Source organism: Pseudopipra pipra, chromosome 1 (assembly GCF_036250125.1).
Source record: "Pseudopipra pipra isolate bDixPip1 chromosome 1, bDixPip1.hap1, whole genome shotgun sequence".
In the NCBI taxonomy this organism is placed as follows: Eukaryota; Metazoa; Chordata; class Aves; order Passeriformes; family Pipridae; genus Pseudopipra; species Pseudopipra pipra.
This window is the reverse complement of record NC_087549.1, coordinates 102,983,326-103,005,149: the sequence shown is the minus strand read 5'-3', so window position 1 is coordinate 103,005,149 and position 21,824 is coordinate 102,983,326. Positions and strand designations below refer to the sequence as shown.

The 21,824-nt window shown below is 40.8% G+C and overlaps 1 protein-coding gene across 4 annotated transcripts in view; it reads right to left on the bottom strand.

Moving 5' to 3' along the window:
- The window catches only part of VOPP1 (VOPP1 WW domain binding protein), a 79,599-nt gene that overhangs the window by 6,846 nt on the left and 50,929 nt on the right, over window positions 1-21,824 (bottom strand). For all 4 annotated transcript variants that reach the window (XM_064668675.1, XM_064668648.1, XM_064668658.1 and 1 more), the window contains one exon: window positions 12,710-12,768. In XM_064668675.1, coding sequence (XP_064524745.1) covers window positions 12,710-12,768 — 59 coding nt within the window. The remainder of the gene's footprint in view (window positions 1-12,709; window positions 12,769-21,824) is intronic.

Below are 21,824 nucleotides of genomic sequence, written 5' to 3'. Positions count from 1 at the left end.
TCAAACCACCTCAAAAAGACTGAATGCAGTGTTCAATTCTATATAAAGAAGGACATGTTATAAAGAAAAGCAGTATTACTGTGTTTTCTTTCACAGTAAATGAACACAGGAGACCTCAAACAGACATCTGGGCTTTTATTCACTGCAAGAGACAAGAACTGCCAAGACAAAACTGCAGATCACCCATTCTTTGCAAATCAGCAGCTTCCAAGCACAGAAACTACTGAGTGCAAATAAACACAAAGTGTACTGTTACTTGCAAGTTTAACATCCTTTTTTGCTTCTCAGAAGTTGCACTGGACTGCAACTGCCAACAACTCCCAGTACTAACTCAGGCTTTCCCCTAAGGCCCCCAACATTTCAAATTAAAAATGGTTCTATTTCATATGAAATATTAAAGGTATTACAACACCAACAACTGGAAGCACAAGGTACTACTTCACTAAAATCCAGAACATAAATTAACAGCAACCTCTGAACAATTTCTATAGTAACTGCCATTTCCCACACCAATGAAACACGTTTCATAGGGAAAAAGACCGAGGTAACCCAGAAACTATGGTGTCAGACTTGGATGAAAATATGCAGATTATCATATCCACATACCAAAGGAAAAGAGGAGGTGACCACAGCTTGACTGGTCTTTGCAAGGGTGCTCACATCTGTTTGCTTAATGCACATATTTATTTAAGCGTCTGATCTTAGAAAATCTGCTCAACTGCATGAGTGTGCTCTCATATTTGTATGCAAACTAAAACTCTTCAATTGAATAATTGTACAGTCAATTACACATTTACATGCTCAATTAACAAGCCTTCGCTCACAAAACACATTGTCACATAGGCTTCAGTCTCTTACTGGGGCCAGAGGAGGATGCTCTATGGATACATAATCAGCTGTTTTGCAAGTGAAAACAGTTACATACTCTTCTGATGACAAATAAGTAGGATTTATTTAAGCAAGCTGGAGGCTCTGACATGATCACTATGGCAAGGTTCATTAATAGACTCAGGCACCCTGTTTGAGACTCAGGCAAAGGAAGTTGCTCATATCAAAAGAGAAGACACCCACTTTGCTGTCACTGAACCTGAAAGCGAACCATCTCCAACTCTTCTTCTTTAAAGCTTGCCAGGATCCTAACAACTGCTCATGCTCAAAGCTACCAGACCTCATAAAACTACTAATAAGACTTAGCAACTCAGCATTAACTTCAGTCCTATCAGGACCAAGAAATTAAGCATCCCTCCATACTCCCACAGTGGATCAACCCAACAAGAGCTTTCAAGACATATGTCAAACGCACAGACAGATTCAGGTCCCTTGCAAAATGGGCTGGAAACTGCTGCCTTCTGTTAAACCTGTGGTCTACCATGACCCTTTTGCTCTTCAACATCCTTTTGGTTAAAGCATTTCAGCCACATTGATGGGCACCTGTCCCCTTGGCTGATACTGCACACTAAGGACTTTGTCAGGCCAGAAAAGCAGAGAAGAAACAGTACCCATAAATCTAGAAGCCCTTCTTGAGGCCATTAAGGCAAAAATAAAAAGAAGGATTTTAGGGATGTTAGCAGTCTTTATCTCTGCCTCCTCATACTAGCTTTGTCAGTTCAGACACCTACACCTGACCATACACAGGATAAGGAGGGGATGCACCATTTCCCAGAGCCCCAAGAGCTTAACTTCTAATAAAATTTAAACTAAAACAGAGAGGGCATGGAAGTTGGATGTACACCTCTCCTATGCCCAATCCTTGCATTGCTTATTTTGCATCTGTTTTCTCAAGAGCCAGAAGAGAAGGGAAACAGCTATTTTAAAATGTGTAATTATGGTCATTTAAACCACCAAAATTAAAGGAGCATCTGTATGAGAAGCATAGTACTTGAATTTACTTTTTATTTTTAATCTTTAAAGTATCTAGGCTTATGAGTCAGCACCATTTTAAAAGTCTCACTGGTTTAGCTTTTATTCCAGCAAAAGAGGGCTAAAGTACCAGCTGGAAGTCAGAAATGCTACACTGCTGAATGTTTATGAAGCTCCTGAGACCATTGACTGGCAAACAAACAAGCCATCAAAGAGAAGTTTTGTCTTCCACACAGATGACTGCACTTCCAAATGGTTGAAAACAGTGATGTAAAGGACGGAGGAGTCTCTCATTGTGCCCGTGTTTAGAGAAGCTCCAATTCCTGATAATCCAATTTCTGAGCCAACTCATCCAAGGCTAAGCATTGTACTTGCTGGGTGGATCTATGAAGGTAAACCTGTATCACAACTCAGAGGCAAATCCCTTTGAGATCTGACACTAGTAATTTTTTCACTTTTTAGCCATAAAACCAAACAGGGGCTTTATTTTGTGTGCCTGTGAGAATGGACACATGTACCCATAGGTAGGAGCCTGGAATCAAGGACAATGCCATGATACAAACAGCAGGTTGCACCACCTGATTGCAGCACCAAAAAAGACTGGAAGAACAAACAGCCCATTTGCTGATACTGCTGTCAGGCTACAGCAAAAGCTCTGTTGATCTCTTGTTCTTGACTTAATGTGCTATGAAAAAACAACACAGCTTCTGACAATATCAATTCAAATAACACAACAATTAACTTACTTGCAAAAGCCGGATTTATTAGCAGGTAAAAAACAATAATAAAATCAGTTTATTAATGGAGTAACATAGAAGCTTAAGTATAATCATTCTTTGGTCTCTTACTGCCTGACAGCAAATCTCAGCAAAATTAAGATCCTGGTTTACCAAAAAAACAACAACAACAAAAAAAAACCAACCAAAAAAACCACCCGCAAAACATGATTAAGCACACAAATATATATTTATTGAATTGGTTGCATTTTCTTTAAATTACACTAGTGTTTTAGTTTTACTTTACAGAGAAGGACTGTTGTGCCCAATGCCAGTAGAACAACCTTACTATCGACCCAAACTGGCCCAAGCCCATCTCCTACATGAGACTTTTCTAAAGCCGATTTCCCTCTTTCACACATCGTGATCCTAAGAATTGCATTTCTCTAGGGCAATGCTTGTTTCATTGATCAAAAGTTAACCCATGACATAGCATAAGATATAATCCATTAGTTGCTCTACTAATCTACAACTTCACCAAGCATACAGTCTCTCTTTTGAAAACTGTCTGCAATGTGATGTATGATTTAAAAGGTACATCTTTTCATAATTCAGTAGAATGAAAGGACTGTATCTGCATGTCTAACAACTTGTAGAAGAGCTCAACGCTACAAGCAGCCCAGAGAGGTTATCCCAAGAAACTCATATTGTTACATGTGCCCACTGAAAATGGAAATCAAAACACAGACCAACTCTGCACTCAGAAGTACCACTTAAGTAACTATTTCTGTGTCCCAACCTGGTTTAATCTCCCTCCAGAAAGATGTTGCAACACAAAGGCCACATTCTTCCACTGGCATTCACTTAAGCTCTTGAGGAGCAGTAACACAAGCAAGGCCCTTGGCTGGTGGAGCAGAGTGATAGGCAACATCTGCTTTCCAGCCTTGGTCTTACAGTTGGTTGTGTCTCCTTGGCATGTACATGGCTTAAGTTTCAGCAGAGACACAACTCCACCACAGTCACCTGCAGCTACAGGTTCTCAGCATCCAAAAGCACTTCTTTTCTTATACGTGGCAAAGGTGATCTCAGTGCATGCAAGAACAGTGCCTTGTAAAATGTAGGTCTGATTTTGGTGAATGGATAAGTAGATCATAATAAATATAACTGCTTCATAGATGAATGCAACTGTGACCTCAGTGGCACATCGGTACTTGAGAGTAAAAACACTGCTGCTGGTACCCAGGAGAGCACTAGAGACAGAGTTATCCAGATACTTGATAAATCACCCGGCCCGTAACCACATAAGAAAATGTAAGGCAAAAAGGAAGAAAAGGTCTGTCAGGTAATTTTTTTTCTAGAGAATAGATGCAACAGAAACAATATTTGCTCAGGTTAGAGTCCTGTCTGCTTTGACACAATTAAAATCTCCAATGAGACAAGATACTTGGCTCCCGTCCTTCACACAGACATGAAAAACAAGAGCAGGAAACACCTGAAGAAGGGCTTATTTCTCAATTACTCTTAAGGTGAAGAGCCTATAAACACTGTCTCTGTGCAAGAATTCAACAGAACACGGCAAATCCTCACCCACTTCTGATGGGATGGGAAGTATTTGCTCAGCTGCTCCTATGAAACCAACCCTTCTCACAATCTGCTGCTACCCAACAGCTTACCAAAACCCCAGCCCTCTCTTCTCAGACCCCAAGAGGAAAGCCACCCTACAGAGGGTTTGTTGTCTGTAAAGGCAGCAAGCCTCACCACATGGCTTTCTGGCCAGCACATATCCATCAAGAAATTTTCTCTGCTCCCCTTGTGGCAGAACCTAGCAAGAACTGACATGGTTTGGGCTTTATCCACTGGTATACAGAACTTTAATTAGCCATTTTTCAACATAGGCTGCAGGCATTTCTTTCATAGAACAAAGCAAAGAAACAACATAGCTTAAAGCTCTCACAAAAGTAAGCCACAGATAATGTGTATGACAAGTTTGAATTTTCTGGAGGTGGAATTGTAAATTTCTCATCTCAACAGGAACGAGGACTTCTAGTTAATCATCGGTGCCCTTATTAAGCAGACAATTAGTTCTTCATATCTCAAGCTGCTCCCAGTGGGCGAGCAGTCCTACTGCATCTCACCCCTGCTTTGGGAAATCATAAGCAGTCTGCTGGCAGGGGGCAATTGGTACCCAGGAATTTGCTGTCTGCCTCAGTTTAAGACACTAACACATAGTAAATCATTTTTTCCTTCACCAAACCACTGCCTGATCAAATACAGAGAAGGATACGGGTACTAATGGCCAGCTGTTAGGTGCCACCAAGTCTTTCAAAATTTTAATTCAGGGCCTCCCTACCTAGAAAGGGTTAGAAAGCTTCAAGATGACTTTGGTGTCAGATGCACCTTGATGCTGCTCACCTGCCGTCAAACCAGGTACAAAACTTCCTGTCCCGCTGACAGGAAGCCAGAAGAAATTCATTCTCATCCTCTCATTAGGGTTCTTGCCTGGGACATGGAAGATATAATAATCTGGTGAGTACTTCAAAGAGCCTCCACAGGAAAAACTGAGGCTCACTCATGATAAGTCAAAACTGTGATTATCGCATCCTCTGGAAATGAGAAGGGGATGGGACTGGGTTCTCTACTCCACCTCAGCAAGAAGAGGGTCTGATCTCACAGGAGTGACATCTCCACTAGATGACAGAGACACTGCCCTCTTTTTCTTTTTCTTCACCTTTCTCAGAATAAGCTGCCTATGCCTCATCAGTCCCCAACTCCAAAATCATTTGTAGTTTAAAATCTCAAATTAGGTCAGTCATCTGCTTGATGGCCTGTGAAGGCTGTAATATTAAATCCCTCTTGCCTTCCCAGGACTTGCTCCTAGCAAGATGAGTTGGGTGTTAATTTGGTAGCCTAATTCTCCCCAGATTGTGCTTTAGACAACTGATCCATTGAAGGAAATTCAAGTGCACAGCAAGGCATCTAACTGCTGGGTGATTACAGCAGACAGGACTACAACCTCAACAGCTGCATCAAAATCAAGGGGAATCTAGTCCCTTATCTGAAGCAAGGAATAGACCACCTCAAGGGCACTGACTACTGAAGCTAGTTGTGATGTTTTGTAATGTTATTGTTTAAGGCCACATAGAACTGAGCAATGGTGGTCGGTTTCTGTTGCCTTTTTATACAGATGGTCTGATAATTACTGCTGTCTTCCTTCACCATACAAACCGCGCACTTAGTTCTTGCACTGAACTACATATGCGAACAGGCCTTCCCTGTGGCTGCTCGCTGCTAAATTGGTGGCCCTGGCCTGAATCCAGGTCTCCGTTTTTGTATAGTCCCAGACATTCAAGGTGCCTGGAAGTGTGCAGAACTATTACACTGCCTCCCGTCTCTCTCCTCCATGCTGGCTTCAAATCAAATGGAAGAATAAATCAGCGGCTATATTACTGCCCTAAGCACACACCTGCTGACACTGCATGCAGCTGTAATTGCAAAAGGAAAGCTAAGTGTGACATCAGGAAAGCCAACTTAATTAAAAGCAGTAAACATAACAGGATGTGGAGCACAGAAAGTAGCTACCATCATGCAACACACCAGGTATCTATAGTTTGGGAGGGGACAGGGAGTTCCCAGCCTCTTCTACACACATTGACAGAAGTGCCCTCTAAGCTATTTGAGTAATAGCAAGAGAAAAATCACATTTTTAATGCTTTTATCTGGAACATTTGCAGGTTCTTGATAATTATTATTATGGACTGACCACCAAGAACATAAGGGCTTACATTCGAAAGCCAGATGAATATGACAGTGTGATAAATACAACAAAACTTAACCCGCAAAGTTAAGAGAGGCATGTGGAAATGCACAAGAAATTTAGTTCAAAAACCATGAAAAACCAGAAACAGAATATATTCAGTATTTTCCACAATCAGAAAAATAATTGACTCTTCCCATGCATGGCAGGAACATGCTTTAAACATGAAGAGTATTAGCAAGCATAACTTTTGAGATTTACATTAATGTTCCTATACTAACTCTAAATGAAAAATTAAACAGATTTAATCAACATAAATGTGTACATGTGCTGTACAGTTGTCTGCTGTATGCAGTAAACTGATTTCTATGGCAGAAACATATTAGCCTAAAAATACAGCACTTTCACCTTCACATGTTTTCAACATTAATTCAGGTCCTGCTTTGGATAAGAATTAGACATTACGAGATGGCATTCCCCTGTGCTCATTCTGTTCTTCACATAATTACCAACAGCAATGGTTAACACTTTCTTCAAGAGAAAATGTGCATGTTTCTTCCTGGAATGTGCACGTTTCTTTCACAGTTTAGCACACCTTTGATAAGTAAAAACATACTTAGACAAGGAACCCATGGCTGAGCTCCAACGCAAAAAGTCAGTATTCAGGAGGTGGAACGGGTACAGGCTACCAAGGAGGCATTTAGAAATCATCACACATACAAGTAGGTGTGATGTCAGGAAAGCTGAACCTCACTTACAACTACAAGCTGCAAGGGACACCAAGTCCAGCAAGAAGAGCTTATACCACCACACTTGCAGTAGATGGTATCCGTGGGCAAGCTGGAGAACAGTAAATGTCATTTACTTCAACTTCAGAAATGTTTTCCATACTCTCTCTCTCAATGTTCTTGTAATCAAGTTCAGACCTTACAGTCTGGACAGGTGAACAGCTAAATGGGTTAAAAAGAAAAAGACCAAACAAAAAGCCCCTGGCTGGATGGTGAGGCTCAGAGGGCAGTAGACATACACTCTTCCTAGAGAGTATGAAATAAATGCTGGTAGTACCACAGAGGTCTGGATCAGTCCTGTAGATAAGCATGTTGCTGGAATTGGTGACAGAGTACTCTCATCAAGTTTGGAGATTGCACCAGACTGGGGATTACTCAATGAGCTCAAGAGCAGGGCTGCCAAAGTCTAGACTGGTTGGAAGAATGGCCTTACAGGAACCTCATGAAATTTGAACAAAAAGAAATGAAAAGTCTTTCCTGTGGGAAGAATTAAGATCTTGCTAGCTGTGGAGCAGCTCTGCTGAAAAGGCACCAGGGGTCATGGTAGACAGTAAGTCAACATGAGCCAGCAGTGTAGCATGAGCCAGCATCCTGGGCTGTGTCAACAGAAGCCTAGCCAGTGGATCAAGGGAAGTAACTATTATCTTTTGTGAGCACTTGTTGGACCATATGTAAAACACCACATTTTGTTTTGGCATCTACAGTAAAAAGAATAAAACTGGAATGAGCTCAGCAAAAGGCCACCAAGATAGACAGGGGCTGTGGTATTTGCCCTGTGAGGAGAGAGTGACAGACTTGGGCTTGTTCAGCCTAGGTATGTGAAGAAATTTATCCACAAAGAGGACAGCTAGGCAGCAGAGCACGTTGCACAGAGAGGTTGTGCCATCTTCTTCCTTGGAGTTTTCTCAAGACCTAACTAGGTAAAGTCCTAAGCCACCTGGTCTGACCTCATGGCTGACCCTGCACTGAGCAGGTTGTTGGACTCAATGTCTCCCAAGAACCTTCCCACCTGAGTTATTCTGTTTCCTAATCTTCTAATCTGTTTTCCTCACTACTTCTCTTGGAATATCACATTTTTTAAAAGCATAATACACAATAATCCAACAGGATTATTCAGGAGCTGAAATAATGTTAACTCAACACTGGGTAATATCAAAACTCTAAGTCAGTCACCCTATGGGCGACTACTTCACTGACCCAGTGACATCAGCCATGATATTTCTATTGCTGTGGACACATGCTTATCATTCATACTCAAAAAAATTTGTGCTGCCTTATAAACATGCCATAACGCCTGGCAAGGAGAGGATTAGAAACACACAGGTTCTAGCATCTGGAATTCATCACCTCATTAAAAGCCCAGATGTGATGGCAGCTAACAACTGGCATTCACTTAAGAGTTGGATTCAATGATCCTTCTGGGTCCCTTCCAACTCAGAATATCCTGTGATTCTGACTCAACTGAAGAAAAAATAAACAGAAGAGACCTATGAGATTGATCAGTCATACCAGGGAACATATTTCACCCTGCAATGAGGGGGACATTCACAGTCATTCTAGTCAAACTACTCCTCATCAGCAAAATGTAAGACAGCCTTCTCTCTCCTATTCATTCCCAGTTCAGAATTGGAAAAAACATCTGGAGTATCTTAAGCGCTGCTGGCATCTGCATACGGAAGAGGTGGGTTTGCCATTTAATGCATTCATTATGTTACTATTCAGATTATTGTCATGAAAGAGAAGTACCTTGACCATTTCTTCTGTCAACTATCAACACATCCAGAATAAGGCTGGGCTGGCTTACTTAAGTGAGAGTAGAACGAGGATCCTTGTAGAGCATCAGAGTAGAGCCTTTTGAGGTAGCTTTCTGAATTGCTTTCTCTACATCCACACAAGGAGATATACAATCTAATTCTTTAAGCAAAGTCAGGAATAAGTCAGGTCCCTGCTTTTCCAAAGGATAAGAGTTAGACTCCAATAGCTAATTCCTTTTTCCTCCTTATATTTGTTTATTTATTTTTCCAGGCCATATAATAAACATCTTGCTGAAACAGGAGAAAAGTATCCAACTGGCAACAATATCTTGTAACTCACGGAACTAGGATATGGAGAAATGATTACTTTGGTTAGTGAAGTAAGTTATGAGCAGTCTTGGAAATTCTCTGTATTAACAGTATAAGACTAATGTATGACTCTCAGATTCCTAGTAAGCTTTCCATGTTCATTTCTGGTTCTGAATAACCTGAATAACACAGGAGAGGAAGAAAAGTTTTGAAAAATTATCAAATCCTCAGTCGAGTCTTAAGAAATGGAATTCTACTTGGAAGAAGTATGTTTGAATTAAATTAAAGCTTACTGATGACATATGAAGGATAGAACAATTGTGTCCAGTTGAAAAATAATTTTTAAAAGGTACTAATACTATTAAATATTTGGACAGAAAGATGCATCAGTTCTGTAACTGCGATCTTCAACCATTGCCCTAGCTGTTAAGACAGAAAGCATAACCAGTGTGTTTTAAGAAAGTTTTGAGCAACATCTCTAACAGATTTTCCTTTTTTAAATAATTACACTGAAAGACAGATTGACTAAAAAACTAAAAAAAAAAAACCAAAACTTAAGCTCCAAAAGAACAGTCATATCACTGCAACTTTTACCTCCCTCCCCTCAAATCTAGCTGAATTTCCAGAACACTTATTTTGGCACACGGATTTCTTATCCCGTGTTCCTCTTGCTTAGCAGACACATTCTTATCTCTGTCTTTGGATGGCTCAAGCAGAGCCTTTACAGGAAAGATTAACTCAGCTATCTTGCCTTTAAACTTCTGATAAAAGCAAACCACCATTTTATGTGATGGTCCACCGGATTTCTATTACTCTGGGTAATTTAAAAAGAGGCAGCTTCCAGGAGGATGTGCCTACCCAGAAGTGATAAGGCATGCAGACACGCCAGTCCAGGTATACCTCAGTCCCAGCACTCCACACTACATTTGTGAATTGACAGAGGATTTGGCATTTCTGAGCTGACGTGCCAACTTTTTCATTATAATACAAACTGTCTTCATGAGAGATGTTACATAGTGCCAGCACTGGACTGAAATCGCTGGGAAATTATTAAAAAGGGTTGCTGGGTTTTGTAAGTCTTCAAAAATAGTCTCGAGACCAAAGGAAAGACTACATATGTTAACTGGGTAGATAAAAAGTTCTATCAGAAAACCAGCGACAGAAAGGAATGGAATCTAGTGCAAAATTATTTAACTAAATATATCTGCTTCTTATGGACTGTTGCTACAGAAAGTGTAAGATAAAATAAAACCCATTTCACTATAGCACATTCCAGATATAGATTTGCACAGAGGAGGCACTCTCAGGATAAAGTTACATATTATGCCTTCAGATGATTTAACATATAACCATATGCTAATGAAGACAAAGCTATTCATGCCTCCTCCCCCATAATATGCAGAATACTCCCTTCCTCCCATTTCACCAGTGTTTGCCAAAAACTATACCATGCTGATTCAACACTGACTCGAATGTGCTAAAATGAGCAACTTTCTGGGGGATTAGCAAATTGAATTAACTCAGTGAAGGGTCAAACAACTGCTGAAGCAATGGGGCTTCACCCTAAGATATTGAGATTGGTGTTGCGCCTCTTCTCCACTCTATAGGTGTGAAAAGACAGCTCAGGTAGGAAGCAGCTGGGGATCCTAGACAACAGAAATTGAAATTGCATAAGTAACAAAGTAGGAAACCTCAGGCACTGAAGATCTAAATGACCTTCCTATTGTTTTGATCATGCCCCCTTTAAACCTACTGGGCTCCAATGTCCTCAAATACCCTCTCTCCCCTCCTTTCCAAATTTCTTCACTTGTCATACATTATCTATCCTCTCAGCTTTACCATACCCAAATCCTTATTGTCCTTCCTTAGTGTTTCTTCTTTCCCCTTAAACTCGTAATCACTACAACAACAGCATTAACGTGACACTCATCACCATCTAAACAATCACCTAGCACACTCATCCCACCCCTTTCCCCTTCCTTTTTCCATTTACTTACACTGTGCAGGAGACTGGAAATCACAACACTTTTATGCAGTGATTCAGCTAACACGGTGCTGCAGTAACTACCACAAAAACACACAAGAACAGTCTTCTGATTGACCTGACATTGCCAATGTACAACAGGACTTTTTTTGAACCCCTTCCTTTTGCACGACTCTGTATGTATTTACCTGGGGCACAAACAGTCTGAACTAACACCCAATATCTAAGCATTGCCAAGGGAGACAAACACTGGCTGTGAAAGTATGTGGGCAGAAACATAAGCAGAACACCAAGGTGACGATGAATAACACACTTCTGAATGTTAAGGTACAGTGGGATTTTCATAATTTCATAACATTCCAGCTTTTTTCCCACACTGCAGCAAAACAGAATAAAATGTAGGTGGAACCAAAGTCCTGTTGTTATTAGCATGCAAAGAAAATTCTCTTATTTAAATTCCCCCATCTGTTCTGGCCAATCATTTATGAGTAATTCTCCACATTTCAGTCACCTGAAAAAAATACAGTGAGTTCTAGGCACAAACACTTCCTAAGCAGTTAATATCCAGGATTATGGATGATTAAGTCATACAGTGTTTCATTCTTTCAGTGAGCTTTGTTTCTTGCCTAGCTTCCTCACTGCTTTTTGTCTAGCATTTCTCTCCCGCTTCTGGCAGATGAAGTGGAGGTGGAGAAGAAAAGGGAGGAAAGTTCTTGGGTAGCATAAGGATTACAGTATTTTCCAATCCTTCAGCAAGGAAGAGCTTGCTCAGGGAATAGACAACCTAATGCTGCTGCCTACTCTTCCACCCCATTTTGGTTTTATTTTTTTAAACCTGTGTTTACAAGTGCTTGCAATTATAAAGTTATACAACCTGGGGACAAAATTTACCACATTTATCTCCTTTCTGTCCCAAAATCCACATGGAATGTATCTCCCACCCACATATTTCCTCCCCCCTTTTTGTTCTTCTGTGGGCAATATGAAACAGAAAACTGCAGTTTAGAGAGATCCTCAATCATACACCCACAGGTCATTTACATTTGGTTCACAACCAAGCCTTATGTGAATGTAGGCATCACTCATCAAAAGGACAGTTATGCTACGGATAACAAATCATCTCAACTCCCTAAATTAAACAACAGCATTAGCAGAGGAACAAAGTTACTTTCAAAGCATTCTTGGTATTCTGTCTGATTACCTGTCCTTGTTCCTAACAAAGGGAGAACTGTCCTCACACAGCTCTACTTCTGTTTCCTTTCAGTGTTCTGAAATAAGAGCTGTTTAAGGACCTGAGTTTTGTTTTCAATTGGAGAGGTCACCTGGGGTGTGTGGCAAAATGAATCTGTACACTTCTTTTAATAAGGAGAAAGGGAAAGAGATGGGTCATAGAGAAGGAGGGAAATGGAAGTTTATTGCAGCTTCATTTTTACTATAGAAGTCTCAAAGATGTTACGGAAGAAGTACAATTAGTGAAAGAACAACAGTCTAAGAGCCTACAGAATCTAATTCTCTCTTGAACAAGGAAAGTGATGATTACTTACATATAATATGTAGGATATAATCCTTCAAAGTACCAGCAATGCTTTTTGGCCTCTGTACACTACAAAGAAAGAACAAATATGGTATTAGTATTTGCACAGAATAACATACAATTATAAACACAAGCTTAGAGTATTTATAAATACTGTGACTCTGAGCAGTTAGGAAAGGTTTACATTCCCAAAGCTTTCCCAATCCTGATACACACAGTGATTGGGAAATAAATGGCATCGTGTCCTGCCAAGGTTCAGATCCCTCATGCAGGGCTTTGTCTGGGGATCCTCACAACTTCCCATGGTTCACAAACAATGTCAGTACATTCGGCGCAGGCACAGGATCCAGCTGCATATGTTCCCTTCCTTAAAAGGTCACAGACAACATAAAAGCCCACTTGTGATTACAGTCACTTAAGAGAACTCTAAGGCATAAGCAATTTGATGACACTATGCCTATGACTACACAGTAAATACAATAATTGTAGGGAATTATTCATCTTTTTGGAAGTGTCTGGCATGCAGAGCCAGGCTCAGAAAGGAGCAGAATGAAGAACCATCTATCCCACCTCCTCTTCCTACAGCCTAGAAATATCTCAAGTGTTCATTAAAGTACTGGGGAAAGGAAACCGCTTTCTGCAGCCCAGGGGTATTGTTCTCTTTTGCAGATTGTCAGTGTATCCTTGTTAAAGGATGGCGACAGGCATTTTCTCAGCATGTGTGTGCCGGCAACGTGGGAAGCACACATCGTTATGGGCACTGCCGGAGTACAGACGGCAGCTCGGAACAATAGCGGCGCTTAAGAAAGAAAACCAGACGTCAAGCACAAACTCTACAAAGTACAAAATATTTCTGTGTATCCTGCTGGCATCCCTAGCATGAAATGCCATCTTCATTGCAGACATAGCTCCAGGAGCTCCACTGCAAGTTGCATTCCCCGATCGCATACAGGCAGGGCATTGTGGGACACCCGCCACAGAGCAGTGAGGAATATCTTGCTGAGGTTTTAGCAATGATTCCCTCTGCTGCTCCCACCTGACACCCACTGCTGGAGAGTGCTCAGCACACTGGCAGTGCTTGGATCATCCTTCATGTTCACTTGGCAGCTCACCTTTAAATAATAGCTCGTATTAGTTTATTAGCCTCCCCAAATCCCAGAATACTAAATGAATCCAGTTAAGACAAAGACAAAGTGTTTTAAGATCCCTGACTCTCACTCCTCATGAATAAAAAAGGTTGCAAGCTCTTTAATGAGCATCTGATGAGCTAAATCACAGACAGATCAATTACAACCCATGAAGACAAACTGCTATGGATTAAATTGTTAAGAGTGGTACAAGAGATAGGGGGGAGGAGGAAGAGGGGGAAGATGCTTTTGATGCATGTGATCAGGCCTTTTTCCATTAATACAACAAGCTCACACTGGTCTTCAAGATGCACAAGCTTTAGCTTCTTCTGAAAGAACCAGAGTTTTTCCCTCAGGATAAGCACAACAGAAGCCTTGTTCCCCTCTCAAATTGACACCACAGTCCAGGCAGCATATTCTGGAGGGTTCCATAGTTTCTGTTGGAGAAAGTGGTGTTCAAAGATCCATCTTTGCATTTGCCCTATTCCCCCCTCCCCCACTCTTCCTGCTTCGAGGCTTCCAAATTTTTAACCCTTCCTTCAAAATATTTTCACTAGATGGCTGTTTTCTCTTATTCTAAAATTAGAAATATGTCAAGTTTCTCTCTATAACACCCTGGAAACATACATGCATTGTAAATGCAGCAGGCGTGCTGCTAAATCACTGAAAAATACTTTGGCTCTTCACCTTTGGAGGCTGTAGATCAGCAGGCATTGGCTAAAATCCCAGTGCCTGCAGGTCGACTCCTTGGGAAGTCTCTTTCCAGAGTACAGCTTGGGGTGTAGGCCATTAAGTGTTTTTTCATTCCTACTTCTCAGCCAATATGAGTCACCGTTTACCTCAACAGCCTTAAAGCCTTTGTCAGTCCCAAGCATTTTAATTGATGTTTTCCCAGCAATGTTTCTGAGCACATGGACCCTTTACAAGTGTAAAGCAGACATTTATATTCAGCAATCTTCCCCATATTTTAATCTGCTTTACAAGTTCTAAAATGAGTTGGAAAGATTCCTCCTTCCAACGTCTCCCAAGTTATAGGACTTCTGTTTCTGCCTCTAAACAATTCTCTTTTTCAGACAGCCAATACCTTTACTACTGTCCTAAGAAAGTCTCCAGCTTGGGGTAGTTCCTTCTACTTTACAGGGCTTAGCTACTTGCACTAAACATCCTTTGGTGCCCTAATTGGCTTTTATATTGGCTCTGGAAGAGCAGGCACCAATCCCAATTCCACCTTTTTTTAATATCACAGTGCTATGAATACTGCATGGCAGTTGTTCAGCTCTCCTACAAAGAAATTGGGCACAAAAAGCCAGTGGACTTCAAATGTGAGCAGCAGAGCCAAATCTGATACACATGACATGTCAAACAGATTTACACGCATGGGGCGAACTGCTGCGGTCCCTGCTCAGTTAAACTCCTGCCGATCTCCATGGCAACTTTACTCCAGCAAAGCCTGACATAAGGCAGGCGACTACTAACCACTGTCTCTACTGCTGGTTAGCAGACCTCACAGGAATTTGCTGCTAAGAATAAGACAAGAGTGTCATTGACTCTAAGGATTTGAGTGTCTTTAGCACTCAGGTTACCAGAGAGATGAACAAGGTGGTCAGGGCACAGATTAATTTTTCCCATCCCACGCACATCCTCTGAAAAAGGCTATGATAATCCGCCTCTTGCCAAGATCTAAATTATTCTTCTGACTGGTACTGGCCTCATAGCTGAGCTGGTGGAGAGCCATACAAGAGTGAGAGGAGACATATGCCATCAGCATCAGGCTCTCAGCCTTTGGAGAGTCACATCCTTATAGTTGTTTTAGACTATTAAAACCTCAAGAAACCACAGCTGGCAGGAACTCACTGCAGCCGACAAAACAGATACAAAGGGAAGAGTAGTTATATTACTGCAATACGATAGGACCTCAGACATCAGGATCGGTGCCCCCTTTGCTAGCTCCAGAACAAAGACAGGCCATATCTCAGTTCCTAACAAGCATTCATTCCTGTATTTAAAAACCCACTAACCCATTCACTAATAGCAAAATAGTACGTCAATGGTTTTTAAACTAAGCTCAGGTACAGCCTTGCTGATACTTTCAACTTTTCTAGGCAAAGGGCTCTACACATTTTGCTTATAAAATTCTTCCTTCTATGTCCTTTAGCAATTTGGCACAGCTATAAAATATAAATACAAGACTACATTCATTTTTTAAATAAATGATGCAGGTCTAATTGGGTGTGCATATGTATTCTTTAGAGAATTAATGGTATGTGAATTAGCCAGATGCTTGAATACATTCCTTAAGTTTGCATATCTGGAAAGAAAAAACACAAGCCTCACTTTTTTTGTTTGTTTGATTTTAAATAAATCAGCATCTGTCTTGTAGACTGTTTGCAAGACTGCAGCAATGCGAGTTGCAAGCCACCCTTTTCTGTGGCCTCTAAATTATTTCAGATTTCCTTTAAGAAAGGAAATGTGCTTCTTGCCACAGATCGAAATTGCAAATGTTACTGCTGCTAGTAAGAACAATGAGAAATAGGAGTTACTAAAACGTTAACCAAAGACTGGTTTTGATCACACTATAAAATACAGAACACAAATGCATATGTATGCACATGGTGTGGGGGACGACAGAGCAGGCAGGCAGCCTGCTCACTGAATGCTGGATGGTACTCCACAGATCATTAGCTATGCTTTGCAGGATTTGCAGAAATACTATCTGTAGCAGGAATGTCCTCCCCATTGCACATCATTATCTCTCAGTCCACAGGACAACAAAAAGAAAATAGATCTGACCAATTAATTACTCTTTGCAATCAAGGGAGCAGTGGATTCACACTTAGTGCTTTTATTGGAGGCTTGAATTAATAACAGAAAAGCAAAAGCAATTAAAGCTCCATATGCAAACAGTAAATACTTCCCAGTATGAGTACAGTACATTTTTGTTATAGGCACCAATGAAAAAGCAGCCTGCCATGGACAGCCCTGTTTGTGGAGGGCAGGGGGAGGGCAACTGCAATCTGTATGCTGAAGAGACATTCAGAGAGAGTTTGTGACATCTGCTCAAACAGATTCTTAGGAGACACGGGTCTGCTATCAATCACAAGGTCAATAAAACCCTGTCAGTTACCAGCAACTGAGAGCAAGCCTCTTTCTTTTCCATTATGTATTACAGGTATAAGGATGCAAGTAGGTAGATTCAGAAAGAAAAAAGCAGGTATTTAACAGTGACCTGCTATACTGACATGATGGAAATAGTTCCTGGTATTCTGAGATGACCTGTTTTGTTACATCCCACTTAGCTGGGTATACGCTATATATTAGTAGTGTGCAAGTTGATCCAAATGTCATTCTTGTGGCTACAGCCTCTGGGGCCCTGGTAGGACTAATACACAGATAAATAGGAAGGAGTTAGAAGTATATACAACGTTAAACAAGACCTTATTGTTTCTGAGCATCACATAATCCTATTCCAACACAGAGCCAAAACTCTGTCTTCCATACAGCTAGATCAAACTAGTAATTGAGGAAATGGGAAGGACAACACCTTTCTCAGATCCTGTGCAGCCATATGGTGAGAAACAACTGTCTGTACCTGCTGCCTCTGTTATAGAAGGCCTCTTGCAGAACTCAGATCTTTCCCAGTTTTATTGGTTACTGCGCCTGGCAAATACTCGACGAAGCCCAGACAAAAGAATGGGAAAGTCTGCAGTGCAACTCCGCACTAAATAAGCAGTTCCAGAAGGCACATTATTGGCTAGGAATCACAATGTTTTACAGGATCTGATCTTTAAAATTGCATCAGTTTTCAGAACGCTATCCCTTTCAGTGCCTAGGCAAGAGGTGGAAGCATCAAATTAATTCCCTGTTGATGCTCACAGCTGAAAGTAGCCCATCTGCAAAACTATTCTAAGAAACAGAGCTCACAAGCCAGTGAGTGTTACCAATCATTTCAGCTTATACTCTTGCCACAAAAGACAGAATCAACTCTCACTAAAACCCAAGATTATGTTAAGGTATTTTTATTTACTGAGGTAACAAGGAAACAGAAGGATGCTCTTGTATAAAAGGATGCCTATTCTCTACCAAGCTTTCCCTCCCTTGTAACAATAAAAAGAACAAATACTATTTCAGTTATACACCTGTTTCATCAACACCAAGATTACAAAGTCATATAACTCACAGTATAAGGAATTATTTTCATATATTTCAGAAGGAGTTGGTTTTGGTTAGACTTTTTGCCTATTCTCTAAGAAAGAAGGGAATATTTCTCATATAGGATTCTTAAAAGTAACAACTTTTCCACCTTGAATTAATCAGTGTGCATTTTGCAACAGTAAAAGATTCCAGCCCAAGCAGCTAATTCTTATTACTTCTTGTGCTGCTCAGTGCATATGCATTAATCATCATATTTTTATTTAGAATTAATGTGGCTTTAGCATTAGATAGCTTCCCATCACAAAGCATTATTTCACATTTAGATATATTAACCTTTCCCGCAAAAGGAATACAAATATCCCTTGTGTGCAACTTCATTTCAGGAACCTGACTCATTTATTTCGTTAATTTTTTTTTTTTTTTTTGCCATTATGCAGCAAATTGCAAATGCACTTCAGTCCTAGAACAACACAATTTCAATTGAATAAAATTCTTTCATCCGTATCCAAAAGAGGAAAAAAGGAAGAAATAAAAGGCAAAGCAAGAGATCCTTATTTTTCAGAGTCCACGACACGGAGGGTGCGGGGTCAGCACCCCCCGGTCTCTGCCGCGCCCTCAGCACCGCGGACAGCACCCTCCGCACCACCCGCCGGGCTGTACCGCGCTCCGGTGGGACAAATCGTCTGCATAAAACCTTACCCATATCACCTCACTCACTTCTCAGTTCTCTTTCAGTTCTCAGCAGTCGCACCTACTAATTATCTCTTCACATGTGTGAGCAATAAATAATATGAGAAACTGATAAGCACAACTATCAGAATCACAGAATATCTCAACTTGGAAGGACCCTATAAGGATCATTCAGTCCAAGTCCCTGTTCCTCACAGGACTATCTAACTCTAAACCATATGGCTAAGAGCATCATCCAGATGCTCCTTAAACTCTGTCAAGCTTAGTGTCATGACCACCCCCTGAGGAGGCTGTTCCAGTGACCAGCGACCCTCTCAGTGAAGAACCTTTTCCTGCTATCCAATTTGAACTTCCCCTGTCACAACTTCATTCCATCTCCTCATGTCTTACTGCTTGTCATGAGAGAGAGATCAGCACCTGCCCATCCACTACTCCTCCTGAGGAAGTTATAGACTTCAATGAGATCACCACTCAGCCTTCTGTTCTCCAGTCTCAACAAACCAAGTGACCTCAGCCACTCCTCATAAGTCTTGCCCTCAAGGCCTTTCACCATCTCAGTCACCCTTCTCTTGACACACTCTAATAATTTTATGTCCTTCTTATACTGTGGCGCCCAAAACTGCACACAGGACTCAAGGTGGAGCCACACCATTGCAGAATAGAGTGGGACAATAACCTCCCTGGACTGGCTGGTGAGGCTGTCTTTGATGCACCCAAAGACATGGCTGGCCCTTCTGGCTTCCAGGGCACACTGCTGACTCATATTCTACTTGCTATCAACTCAAACAACCATTGACTGCCTTGGATGGAAAAACTGTACTCAATCTTTTTCAAACTGTTTGGAAAATGCACTTATGATAGTTGTCACAGTTATGTGAAATATTCAGCTTGGATCTCCATCAGAATGTCAAGCCAGATGAAGTGCCAAGAGATCCTCAGTACCAGAGAAGGTTAGGAGTTGTTTTACCTTCTTCTTTCCATACCCACAAACTCAGCAATATTTGCACAAACATAAAAGCTGCGGGAGTGGAGAGGTATTTAAACTTTCCTGGTGGAATTGACCTTACATTGAAAGTTCTAATATAAGACCTGCAAGAAAGTATGAGGCATGCCACATATTGAATGCATTTTCACCCAAGAAAAGCAAAAAAGACTCAACATTTCACTGGAGCTTCAAGGGGGTAAGTGGCAGACATTTTCGTTCCAACTGCAAGGAAACAGATGTAACATTTTCCCAAATCCACCAGAAGCAGTTGATCTATTCCAAATTGTACTGAGCAGGTTCCACAGCTCCAAAATTGAATTTAGCTTCTGCAATTACTCTGTTTCCTTTTATATGCGCATGAAAAATAAAACCAAGGTTACTATTATTTGCATTCTTTAACTACGGAGTAAGTCGTAAGTCACCTCGTAAAACAACCTATAAATTAGGGTGCATGGGGGGAAGGGATCATTTGTCAGGAATTGAAAGGAAGACCATGCCAAGAGTGAGGACATTCACTATTTCCACCTTCAATCTCCTTAAAAATGAAACAAAACTAATTCTAATTTTTTCAGATAAAATGATTTGGTGATACAATGGTTTTAATTTTAAGCCTCTAATGAACATTAATAAACTTTCAATGTCAGCATTAACATGGACACCAAACTTGCTTTCCTTTGACTAAGAACTGGAAGCTTGGTTCATCTCCAGCCTCAACCCTCGGTGGAGACTTACTACTCACAGGAACTGATGCTATCTATAGTACTATTAAGGGCAAAGTCTAGATTTGCGTTTTCCACATTTTTATCTAATCCCATGCCAGCATTCATTCCCTTCAGTCCATGCTGAACTGGCAAATTTGCCAGTTTCCTACATGCATTTCATTCTTCTACTTTACCATCCCAAGAATGAAAACAGCCTTTAAATTACCTAGTACTTAAATCCTCAGGGGCTGTTTTTCATCTCCCATAATAATAAAAGCAAAGCAAAGAGACTGAGCAAAAGAAGATGAATTCAGAACTCAATTTTCTTAGTCATTTGCAGCGCAGACAAGATCAGGGCACTTAACAGCATTGTGCTACAGATGCCAGTTAGTTAAGCTATGACAGCCCATCAAAGGCTGCAGGAAAATAGATTTCTTTGATGGTCACCAGGACACAGGGCAGTTGCTTCGGGAGTTCCTGGGCTTTGTTCTATTGAGGTTATGCATCCCCCATGAGCTCGTTTGTTCCACAGAGAGAGAGCACAAGCTGACAGGACAGAGCGCAGCTGCATAATCACAGCAACTCTTGCTCCCCTCCCTAATACCCTTATTTTTCATTCTTGACATTTAATTCAGGGATGCACACCTTCCTCAGATTCTTCTTATGAGAAGATATTGGAAAACAAAATATTTTTTTATTCAACTAAGACTTTTCCCTTTTCTGCATTCTGAGATATTTATTCAAAAACTGCAAATACTGGATCAAAATCCTTTGTGCTAAGAAGTCCTCAAAACATCTGTTACACTGAAGGTAGCAACTACTTAGTCTCAAAAAAAAAAAAAAAAAGATGCAGAATCCATGACCAATCACACGCCCAGTGCAGGGAACAAAAGAAATCGATAATAATGAAATATCATCTAAGTGCTGTTCCCCTGCAAGGTATGAAAGGCCAAGGCAAGTTCTCACCTTGAAGAGGTTATTCTAGAAACCCATCATGTTTAGCATTAGATTGTTTTTAGGAGCATCTGTTAATTTGAAATCAGATTACACATATCATGTGTATATTAAATTAGTAAGCATCCGAACACACTGGAGATTAAAGAGGTTACCTTGGAAACATTCTGATATTTGAAAACCAGTTTCTAAAAAACCCTGGCAAGTCAGAATCCAGGTACTTCTTTAAGCAGAAGCATCTACTTGAATGCTCTGCTGGGAGAAGCTTCATTCTTGGTCAACTCCCACCTGCTTAACAGTGAAGTCAATGCTTACCTATGGAAACTTCCATTAGCAGCCATCATTATTGTGTCCTCCACATCCTCACAAGGCAAATCAGCATCTCAAGGGAAAAGCACAGATGTATAATTTATGGTACAGGCCCAGTCTGGTTTAATGACCAAACCGGGACTGGAGAAACTGTTCTAAAGGAAACTTCCGTTCATTTGATTCAGCTATATTAGACTAACTACCTTG